Source organism: Apis laboriosa, unplaced genomic scaffold (genome assembly GCF_014066325.1).
Source record: "Apis laboriosa isolate Shangri-la unplaced genomic scaffold, ASM1406632v1 scaffold14686_cov152, whole genome shotgun sequence".
NCBI classification, from domain to species: Eukaryota; Metazoa; Arthropoda; class Insecta; order Hymenoptera; family Apidae; genus Apis; species Apis laboriosa.
Window position 1 is genome coordinate 1,080,941 of NW_025221692.1, and position 12,649 is coordinate 1,093,589.

The following is a 12,649-nucleotide window of genomic DNA, read 5'->3' on the forward strand; positions in this document are numbered from 1 at the left end:
ATTAAAATTAAAAAAAGATATATTTTTATTATATTAGATAAATATGTATTTTTCAAAATTTTAATATATATATTATTTATTAAGTATAATGCATCACATTGTGCAATTTTGTATATTACGAAAATTTTGAAGGATAACATTAAATGTACCTGCGCAAGCGCCATAAATCATGTCATCTTAGAACCAAACACATATTCATAATATTGACTAATTTATTTAACATATTATATATAAAGAATTATATTTAATTGAAAAATATATATAGAAAAATAATATATAAATTACTATGTAAATTATTACTTTAAGATCATTTACTTAGTAAAACTGATTTTTATAAATATCATACCTGAAGTATTCATGACGAACAAGCTTGTTAAAAATTAAAAATTTTATGTATAGAATCAAAATTTAGATTTCATGTAATTATTATTTTTTATATTATTTATAATTACAAATTTTTATTCACATAAAAATTCTTTCGTTTCGTTAAAAAATATTGATCAAATATAATATAATATTGGTACATAGTGATTTTAGAAATAGTATGATATTAATGATATTGTTGGATATATTATAACAAAACACTTTAATAAGAAATTTCAGTATTAAAATATATATACGAAATGATTTTAAATGATTTAATTTAAAAGTCACTGATTTATTCACTTTCGATAAGTATAGATAAAATATAACTGTGCACGTTACTGTAGCTTTCACATTAATGTGAAGATTCTGAGCGAAAGGTGTATTTATTGCAAATGAAAACACTTCGTGACGCCTTTAAAAGGCAAGGCAAAAAGCTATCTTGTTTTTCTTCAATATTATTTTTTATTATTACAAAACATATTTTATATTTCAATTAATAAATAATTTTTTTAAATTGTACTTTTTTTATCGTAATAATTATTATAATTAATTATTATAGATGATATTATGGTGATAATATTTTATTATTTTATTTATTAAATAATATACATATATACATGTCTGTGTATGCATATTTTTACTATAATTTCAATTTTTATAATATATTCGATTTATTATATTAAATTATTTTATTAAAACATTTTTGTAAATTATAATTAATATTAACTAATATGAATTAATATTTGTTAATTTATATAATTTTTTTCAGTACATAAATATGCATGATTATAATATTAAAATGATAATTAATTATTTATTTAAAAAAATATTATGTTATTTATGTGAAATATTTATATTTTATAGATTATTAGATATCTATAAATAATATATCAAAATTTGTAGATATTTGATAATATTCTATATAACTTTAGATTTTAGATTTTGATGTTGATTTATCATTACTATTTATAAATAAATTTCAATTACGATTTTTAAATTATAATTAGTTACATATATCACACTTGCGCATGCGTTGAAAATAATGTCTTATAAACTCCGCGCCAAAACTAAAATCTTTGTTTGGATTTATACATGTTACTAGATGTATGATTTGGAGTAAATTATTGGCGAATTTTTTAAATAGATACATAATTTCTTATTAATTATAAAAATATTATAACTCTATTATTTGTACATGGAGGGTTTGAAATGTCCCAACACGGTGCTGCTTTACAAGCATATAATCAAGAACTTGTAAAGTGTAAGAAATATTTCTATAACCTAACATTTATTTATTTATAATTAATATCACTAAAAAAGATTTTTATTTATTATTAATAATTTTATAATATATTTAAATATATTTAAATAAAAAATATATTTTTATTAGTATTTATAAATTTATAGGTTATGAATTTATATATTTGAATATTATTTTGTTAACTATTAATTTTATTTAGGTTTAGAAGAAATGAAATTGAGACGTACAGAATTACAAGCAGAAATTGAATCTCAAGAAGAAGAAAAAAATTATTTACAAAGAGAAATAGAAAAATTATCTTATAAATTAACACGTTTAAATGATAGTTTAACTAAAAGAATAGCTGTCAGAAATGAATATGATAGAACTATTGCAGATACAGAAACAGCATATATAAAGGTATATTTTTTTACATTTTAAGAAAAAACTAGATTTGTTATATAAATATACATATATATATATATACATACACATATATACAAGAATTATTATTATAAAAATTTATATGAATTTATTACAATTGCAGATTTTGGAAAGTTCACAACTTCTATTAAATATGATCAAGAGAGAAGCTACAAATTTAGATCAAACATTACTTAAAACTAATATGGATAAACAACAAAGTCAGTAATAAATGCAAAATAAAAATTAAAATGGGAAATATTGAATTTATAAATTAAAAAAAAAATTTTTAATCATATATTTAAGGTCACATGTATCTTATTAAGTTTGTAGCTGTAAACAGAGAAAAAGTTATTATAACAATTTTATAATAATAAATATAAAATTGTAAATATTTTAAACATTTACAATATAGTTTCTAAAATTTTAAAATTTTTTATTTATATAATACTATGTTTTATTTTTTTATAATCTGTAATTTTATAATTATATTTTCATTTTTTACATAAGGATGGTTTATCAAATAATTTTTTCTTGTTAATGAAATATATGAGATAATAATTTTTATATATTATTACACATTTGTTTATATATTATATATTACATAAATAATTATTGCAATAATTATTGAATTATTCAAATATTAGTGATAAATTTTATGGTATTTATATAAAAACATAATTGATTATTTGTCACATAATAACTTATTGTGTACATAAAGACTGATGTATATATATCTATTTTCGAAACTATTTCTAAATATATTTTATAATAAATTAATTTTATAGAAGAATATATATATTAGAGTTTATTTAATTAATTTTCCAATATTTTATAATATATTAATTTATTATTAATTCATTTTAAAGTTTATAATATAGTTTTAAAATAATTTATACATATTTAGTAGCATTAAATATTAAATATTATTTTTAAACATATGTATTTTTACTGATAACCAATAGTAACTAATGCATAATAATAACAATAACAAGAATAATATTTTAAATCATTAATTAAAGATTATACAAATATTAAATAAATATCATAGAAAATAAAAATAAATAAGATCTTGATTCCATTATTTAATAATATTTTAAATATCATTTTAAATATCATTTTATCATTTTAAATATCATTTTGTTACTTATTTTTTATGTATTTAAACATTTAATTCATATTTAAAACATTTAATAAAAATATTTTGAATACAATTGAAAATTTAGGCATTACCAAGAGCTTTTTGTTCATTCCATACATTCAATAATTCAGTTGAATTACCATATCCATGGGAAGTTATTACATATTTATAATTAAATTTTGTATAATCTTTTTTGTAAAAATGAAATTCTTCACAATGAAAAGGTTCTATATTTGCTTTTTTTGCAACTAAGCCTAAAAAAATATCATCAAATTTGAAATGCTTAGTATAAAAACTAGTATAATACATATCTAAAAGAGCTTCTTTAGACAGTATATATGCACCAGCTGTAACATATGGTGGCCATAAATGGTATGGGTATTCACTAAGAGAAACATACCACTTAGAAGATTTATGACGATGAGGTGAAGATATAAATACAAATCCTGCATATAATCTAATATCTTCTGGAAGTTCAAAATCAAAAACTTGTTTTTTTATTCTATTCAATATAAATTCATTTTTTAGATTATCTTCCTGAATAAATTTTAATTTTGTATTATTTTCTTTATTATAATTAATTTTTAGAGTTTTATTATAAGTATCTTGTTTTAATCCATATATAATATGATCCCTGAAAACTGTTTTTTTTAATTTTTCATAAACAAATAAATCCTTTTTATCAAGAATATGTATATTTTTTTGTGTAATTATATCATTATTTAATTCTTTTTTTTCATCATTACTTTTAATTTCTCTTTTATGAATATCAAATTTTTTAGGTTCTTTTAAATAATCAGGATAATTAGTTGGATTTCTTATAAATCTTAAAACATTTTTTACAGAAACATATATATCATCATCAACAAACATATAAAATTTTGAATTAGAGCAATATTTTACTAACCATTTAAAACTCATCATAGTTTTGTATGTATTATTGTAATATGATTCTATAAAATCTGCTTGTATGATATCTTTATATTTTGCAGCTTCAATTTTTACCTTTGCTTGAAGTTCATCATTATGTGGATATATACCTAACATAAAGATTGTTCTCGAAGGTACATCAAAAAATCTTTTCTCAAAACCCCAGGAATTTCTAATTGCTAATCTCCTTTCAAAATTTTCTATTGCAGATTTTACTATGTACACAACGTGAAAAATTTTATGTGCAGCATCTACACATTTTTGTTGATTATTCAGTAAAAATTTATATTTATATTCATTTATAGGTTCAATACTAGGTTTTTCATTATGTCGTAATGCATTTACAAATTCATGTACATCACCTTCATATGGATAAACAAAATTTGAGTCATATGTAATTTCAAATAAATGTGTGAATGCTCCAAAAAAATCAAGTACTGTAATAAGACCAATACAAATGCAAACATACTTTAATTTGATTTTTGACATCAAACGAAGAATTGTTTCAAAACAAGGACATAATAAATAATACATCTTTATAAAATAATTTTACATAATTTTTGTTTTATAAAAATCTGTAAAATAATATTTGTATTATCTTTTTATATCCTTTTTATCTTCATCCTTATATGAAAATAAAAATAAGTACTTACATAATTATTATGTATATAAATTGCAAAAAAATTATTAAAATATAGTTTATATATATTTATATATATTTAATATAGCATATTTATTAATATTTTAATAAAACCAATATTTTTCTCTTCCAAAATATATATAATTTCAAAGATGTATTTATATAAAATGTTTATTAAATCTTTTTATAATATTATTCTAATAAATAAAATATTGCAAAATGCAATTTCGTTTATTGTTCAAATTAGTAACTTATACACATATAAACATTAGCATATAAATTTTTATATAGAGATATAACATTGTTACATTCTCTAATGTATTTTAAAATTAATATTTTATTTTATATTTTTTCAGTTAACAGTAAATTTTTTTCTTCAAATTTTGATTTGTTACCAACCATGACAAATTATTTAAATTTTCAAAATTTTATGTTTGTTTTATATTATATAATATCGAAGATTTTTTTAAGAAAAAAACATAAGAATAAAATAAGTATATCAGAATATATAATAAATGTATTTATAATAAATATAAACATTTTTTCTTGATATTAATATTAATAATTTTATATTTTATAATTTCCTATATTCTAAAAATTTGCATAAATATTTAAATATGTATGTAATAAATGATGAAAACTTTATTATTTTTTTGTGTTTTTAATAAATAAATTTTAAACAATATATTAAATTAAAAACATATGACATTATATTGTATAAATATACATTATATTGATAATGAAAATTTAATTTTTTCTTTTTGTGATTTTATATAACACATTGAAGAAATGAAATATTATTTTATTAAAATTTATATTTATAAAAAAATAAATATATATTTACGTTGGTAATGAAATCTGGCGGGAAAATGAATATAAATATTAAAAATAAAAATACAATATATATTATATTCATATATTTTAATGATTGATTAATAGAAAAAATTTTAAAATAAGACGAAATATTTTTTTATATTTAATTAAAAATATTAAAGTATAATTATTTTCCTGATATAAAAAATTTAATGTATAATAATTACATCTTGATATTATAATACATGTATGATTTGATATATTAATATATTTATATTTAATTGCAAAAATATATTCTTTTTTTCCTCTATAGTTACATTTGAATAGTATTTTTTGTTCATAAATTTTATGAATTTATTTTAATTATACTATTTTTATTCTATATATTCTATATATTCCATATATTATACTATTTCTATAAGATTAATGCATTATTTCATCATGGATACATAATATTGTAATATTATAATGATTCATATTAAAGTTTTTTCAAAAAAAATTTATTTTTTTTTGTTTAAATAAATTTATTTACATCTCATTAAAAACTTTTTTAATTTTAATACTTTTTTTATTACATAATTCATATTCGTTTAATAAATTATAGATTTTTTTTTATGTTTCTAAGATGTATTTTTTCAGTTCTTCTACTATAATTTTTATGTTAATTCAAAATGGAATATCTGATAAATTTTGTTTATATTTATTTGTTTATATTTATTTGTAGATTATTTTATCTTATTTAAATCATTTATTTTTACATTTCCATTTTTTTTATAACAATTTCTTCAAATTCATAAACTTTATTACGATGAATTAATCTTTCGGATCGAATTTTTTTTATATTGTTGAACCTATTCTATCAAATATTTTCTGAGATTTTTTTCAATCTTCAATTAATAAATAACAAATAATAATTTGTTTATATTTTTCTTGTAATCAAAAAATCACGGAACTTACATTTAAATACTATTATTTAATTTATGTCTAATTATTTATAATTTAAAAAATTATGTATTTATATATAATTTAAAAATTAATTTAATTTTATGTTAATAAAAATAAAAATATATATTTTTATTTTATTTATTTTCAGTTAATATAAATAAATATTTCTAAAAATAAATATTTTTAGTTTTAAATTTTAGTTTTAAATCTTTTTATTCATAATTATTTATGAAATATAATGTAATATATATTTGTAATATATTGTATTCTTATTCTTAAATATGTATATTCGTATTTATCTTGAAATTTTTATTACCAACATAAATATAATTTTGTGATTAATTATATGTTATTAATATCGTTTATAATTTTGATATTAATTATTATTTTTGACTTATGATACTATTTGTTTTTCTGATATTAGTTAACTAAAATAATTTTACAGTATCAAAGAAGATAATAACTCTTGTATGAATATGTCAACTTTTATGCAATTAGCATCTCTCTAATGTTGGTAAACCTTTGTTGTGAAGTCAGGTTTTCACTTCAAAAGAATCGGAGCAAAGATGGACTCCTAAGAAATTTTTATACATAGCGGTCATTCGACTTTGGATTTTCTTCATTAAATTTGCTTGAAACGTTTGAGATTATTCTTATATGACCGAGTCTGCCGTGTAAACAATGATTGTACAGGAGCCAGTGCAGGTAAAATTAATAGAGTTTGAGAAAAAGTTGCCACTGACGTGTGATTTTCTGTTCAAATGTATTCACACTTACTGATACTGACATAAGAAATTAAAATCATTTACGCACATATTTATCATACAACGGATAATTGATTTTGAATTTTATATATTATTTTATAATATATTATTGATTCTATGCAATCATAACATTTATCAGGTTATCATAGTTCATATTCATTTTGTATTAAATATATTTTTCTATAAGGATTGTTTCTTTAGGGTTGTTTGATTTTATAAAATGGACATAAATAAATGGGAATATGATTATAAATAAGTATAAGTCTCCAGAACATTTATGAATTTTTTATATTTTGCACTTAAATTAATCAATTTTTATGAGTATTAATATGTAACTTTATATATCAATTATTAACAATAACAAATATGAGTTATATACTTTTTCATTTATCAAGATATGACTAAACATTTTAATTATATATGTATACATATTATATCAATATATTGTAATATGTATGATTACAGGCGGCCATATGGCATTGTTTAAATCATTATGCTTATCCAGATGCAATATTTTTAGCGGAAAGGTTGTGTGCAGAAGGTAAATTTTTAAATGATTTCTTATAATATTTAATTTTTTTTCTATCTAATTTTTATATTTAATTATAATATTATATTATTACTTAAAATATTTTATAGTTGACACAGAAGAAACTTTATTTCTTTTGGCAACATGTTATTATCGATCAGGACGAATTAGACAAGCTTATGCATTACTTTCCAAAAAAGCACCAAATTCTGCACAATGCAGGTTTCTTTTAGCCAAATGTTGTTATGACTTAGAGAAGTAAGTATAAAATTAATTCATTTTGCTATTTTGATATAATTATATAATTTTATATTTTAATCTCAGATATGCAGAAGCAGAAGCAGCAATAATTGGAGGATATTATAAGCAGTTAAAAAATTTGGAAGAAATAGCAACTCAGTTTGGAGAACATGCATGTTTCTCACTTCAGATTATAGCGAAGATTTATTATAAGATGATGCGTACAGCAAAAGGAAATGATGCACATAAATTAGCTTTGAAGTTAAATCCATTTCTTTGGCATTCATTTGAAGAATTATGCAATGTTGGTGAAATAGTAGATCCTACAAAAATTTTTCAGTTAGATAAGCTAGATAATTTTGCAATGTGCCATGGTAGTACACCTCCACCTACTTATACAACTGAATCTGATCTCATTGTACCTACTAATAATTCTAATAGTACACCTACTACAAATGGTACTAGTATGTAAGTATGTAATTTTTAAAACATGTAAAGATATATTTAATATATGATATTTAATATAAATATGTTACATATATTTTATAGTACTCCTGCACAAATGACAGCAGCATCAACTATAATCAATGGTGTGGGACCTGGTATACGATTATATTCTACAGATGAAAGTCCACAAACTTTGTCTACACATTATACTAATTGTTCTTCAATATCACCAAGAGCTAAGCTTCCACGGTATCGTAGTATGTTTAATAATACAATGAGCCCTCTTACTCCAACTTTTGGCATTTTACCGTTGGAAAGTAATACACCTGAACCAACAGTTTTACCTTCGCATACTACTCTTACAGAAGCTAATGATCAAAAAAGTTTAGCAAAACGTGTTAGTAGTTTAAGGGCTCATGTAGGGGTAAGATTTGAGAGTAGTAATTGTTAAATTTTTAAAAGCATATCATATAATATATTAAATTATATATAAAATATTTTAATTTATAGCAATTAATGTCAAGAAAAGAAACTCCTTTACAGCAAGGGAAACCAGTATTTTCACAATCAGGAAATACGAGTAATAGTGCAAATATAGTAACAGTTACACCTACTACTCCAACACCAGCAGCACCAACACTACAAGGAACCAATGTTAGACGTTCATCAAGACTCTTCAGTCATAGCTATTCAGTCAAGGTAGATTTCTTTATTTTATTGTAATTTTTCATTTTTAATTTATATTATATTATAAATGCATTAGATGTATTATAAATGCATTTAAAAGTAATCTTTTTTTTTTTTTATTAGGAAAATAATAAATCTCCAAATAGAAATAAATTTGCTACTCCAAAGTCTCCATCTCGTAAAACAAAAGCTAGACTTTCAAAAACTAATTTAAATAAAGCTAATTTTAATGAGTTAAATGAAAGAAATCGAAATGAAAAAGAAAAAACTGAAACAATTACATCAGAAAAAGCTGTATCTAGCGTAAATACATTAAATAATCAAGGTAGTACTAATATCTGTGCAGTAACACTTCAAAAACAATGTGCTGGTATGTTTTTAATATAATTTTTAATATAATATAATTTTGTTTTGGAAAAATTTTTTTTATGAATGTAATTTTTATATATAATATATATATGTATTCTTTCAGAGGGTTTAATGTCATTATTACAAGAATTAGGATTGGCATATCAACATTTAAGTCAATTTAATTGTACTCAAGCTGTTGAAATATTAAGTGTTCTTCCAGCACAACATTATAATACAGGATGGGTATTATCTATGTTAGCTCGTGCACATTTTGAAATGATAGATTATAAAAAAGCTGCTAGGTTAGTTTTATTAAAATTATAAAATTAGAAATTAAATTAATTAGTAAGAAATTTTAATTTAATATTTATTAATAGTTATTTTGCTGAAGTGAGACAGTTGGAACCTCAAAGAACTGAGCTTATGGAAATTTATAGTACAGTTTTATGGCATTTGCATGCTGAAGTACAATTGTCTACTCTTGCACAAGAACTTGTCTCTGAAGATCGTAATTCTCCAGCTGCTTGGTGTGCTACTGGAAATCTATTTTCTGCACAGACAGAACATGAAACAGCAATTAAATTCTTTCAAAGAGCAATTCAAGTATGTTTTTTTTTTTTATATTTTAATATAGATATTAATTTTTATCTTATATGTTTCATATAATAATAAATTTATACTTGAAATGAAAGTTTTGTTTTTCAAATATAGGTAGATCCCAATTTTCCATATGCTTATACACTACTTGGTCATGAATATGTTTTGACAGAAGAACTGGATAAAGCAATTACTGCATTTCGTAATGCTATCAGACTTGATCCTAGGCATTATAATGCATGGTAAATTTTATTAAATTATATATGAATATATATATGATTATAACTTAGATATATTTGTCTAACATATAACTTAGATATATGTCTAACATATATTTTGAAGAAAAATTTAGATTATTACAAGATCAATTTTAACAAATAAAATAATTTTATTGTTCAAAAAAATTTTCCTTGTTTTACAGGTTTGGATTAGGAACAATATTTTCTAAACAGGAGCAATATAGTCTAGCAGAATTGCATTTTCAACGTGCTTTACAAATTAATCCACAAAATTCGGCAATAATGTGTCACATCGGAGTTGTACAACATGCATTAAAAAAAACTGATGAAGCTTTAAAAACTCTAAATACTGCAATTTCAAATGATCCCGATAATACATTGTGTAAATTTCACCGTGCAAGTATTAATTTTTCAATTGGTCGCCATATGGAAGCACTTAGAGAATTTGAAGAATTAAAAAATATTGTACCCAAAGAATCTCTAGTCTATTATTCAATAGGAAAAGTAAGCATTATTATGATTTTCGTATATTATATGTCACATTTTATTTTCTCTTTTTTATTTTTGTTCTTTTTTATATAGGTACATAAGAAATTGGGAAATACCGACCTTGCACTAATGTACTTTAGTTGGGCAACAGATTTAGATCCAAAGGGAGTCAACAGTCAAATTAAAGAAGCTATATTAGGTCCAGGTCAAGGAGAAGAAGAATCTCCAGCAACTCAATCAGGTAAATAGTTATATTGATAATACATTGTGCAAATAATAAAAAATACAATAAAAAAATTTTACATAAATGAAATTTTATTATAAAAAAACTTATTAATATTTTTAATATTATTGTCATATTATACCTATATACATATAGACGAACAACAGATGCAAAATAATTCAATGGAACAAGAGATTGAAAGTAATAGAGAAGCAAGTGTTGCGGGACTCGCTGCAAATGTCTCAGTTGAAGCTCATGCCGATGACAGCGACGATAGTTTATGAAGATATCCTATTGTGTGCAAGATTGCTATAAAATGAACATTATTGCGCGTCATTATTTATCTTTTGTGTTGATCGATCCGATCAATTTTTCTCATTACTAATTTAGCTCATTGTGAATTCATATTTTTGCGTGTATTTCGTCTGAACAGTGCTTTATTATTAGACTTTTAATATTTATATTTTTTTCTTAGTTCACTTCTTGATAGTGTTGCATCTTTTTAAGAAGCTAAAAAATAAGGTAAAAACCATTCTTTGGAGCATATTGGTTTATTTTTTTCATCTCTAAAAAAAGGTATTTAAATGATTGATATTCTCTAAGAGAGAAAAATGTATGAATGAGAAAAAAAAAGAATGCATGGAGGAAGGAGCGAGAAAGAGAGAGAGAGAAAGAGAGAAAGAATCAACAATATCTATTTCATCGATTTTGTACATTACGCGTTCCACTGTATATTTTTTACGATTGCTTGTCTTACTTTTATATATATATATATATGTTCGAATGTTTAATCACTTTCGTCAAGGATCTACGGTTGAATATAGACTGTATTGTGTGTGTGTGTGCGCGCATATATGGGCGAATGTAAGCATGTCGTAATAGAAAAACGTAAATAGATAGGAAATATAATTAATTAATTGAAGAAGTATAAATGTAAATTATTATAATATTATCAATATTATTATCACCATTAGTGCTATTAGTACTACTATTCATATAATTACCATTGCCGATTTAGTGATCACAAAAAAAAACAATAAAAAAATATTTTTGGCCATTTTAGTGGCCATTGGACGATCGTGCAATTCTCGTCGTGAAATAATCATCGATGGATTGATCTTCTTGAAACTGATAAAGAAAACTTTGATAAAGAAAAGATAGTTTCATACATGTCATTGGGTAATAGATCTAAATTATTTTGATGATCGTAAGCGAGTCAAAATCTATTTGTACTTGCGAGTATTTATTAAAATCCTGAAAGTCTATGCCATATCTTTATTGATAAAAATTTTATTATTGTTTTGAATAAAGTATACATTATATATATTATCATGAACTTTTGCTGTACAGTAATGATATATTATGATCACTTTTAATTCTGGTGTATCTTAAATATACATATAATTTATTTCTCTTTTCTATGCAACTTTTGCTATTTTTATTAAATATTTTATCTACTTATTTTATATACTTATACTTTAATATGAAGATTGATATGATATTAGAAACACATAATTAATGTTTTTATTTTATTCCGAATAAATTAGATAATTTGCTATAAATTTATGTTATAGACTTTCTGGAG

At 21.2% G+C, this 12,649-nt stretch overlaps 3 protein-coding genes across 3 annotated transcripts; 2 read left to right on the forward strand and 1 right to left on the reverse strand.

Annotated features, from left to right (window-relative positions):
• Positions 1-1,304: 1,304 nt before the first annotated feature.
• On the forward strand, positions 1,305-2,453 carry LOC122710435 (Sjoegren syndrome nuclear autoantigen 1 homolog). Its single transcript, XM_043928288.1, has 3 exons — positions 1,305-1,627; positions 1,827-2,026; positions 2,154-2,453. The coding sequence occupies exons 1-3, from the start codon at positions 1,576-1,578 to the stop codon at positions 2,256-2,258; spliced, it is 357 nt and encodes a 118-aa protein (XP_043784223.1). The 5' UTR covers positions 1,305-1,575; the 3' UTR covers positions 2,259-2,453.
• A 695-nt stretch (positions 2,454-3,148) lies between these two features.
• Positions 3,149-4,664, reverse strand: LOC122710430 (beta-1,3-galactosyltransferase brn). The gene has a single exon (XM_043928280.1). The coding sequence runs from the start codon at positions 4,632-4,634 to the stop codon at positions 3,252-3,254; it is 1,383 nt and encodes a 460-aa protein (XP_043784215.1). The 5' UTR covers positions 4,635-4,664; the 3' UTR covers positions 3,149-3,251.
• Positions 4,665-6,966: 2,302 nt separating this feature from the next.
• Positions 6,967-11,989, forward strand: LOC122710429 (cell division cycle protein 27 homolog). The gene is made up of 13 exons (XM_043928279.1): positions 6,967-7,203; positions 7,728-7,803; positions 7,902-8,049; positions 8,116-8,499; positions 8,581-8,902; positions 8,989-9,177; positions 9,289-9,535; positions 9,638-9,818; positions 9,894-10,119; positions 10,228-10,355; positions 10,535-10,856; positions 10,935-11,082; positions 11,221-11,989. The coding sequence occupies exons 1-13, from the start codon at positions 7,180-7,182 to the stop codon at positions 11,346-11,348; spliced, it is 2,523 nt and encodes an 840-aa protein (XP_043784214.1). The 5' UTR covers positions 6,967-7,179; the 3' UTR covers positions 11,349-11,989.
• The last annotated feature ends 660 nt before the right edge of the window (positions 11,990-12,649 follow it).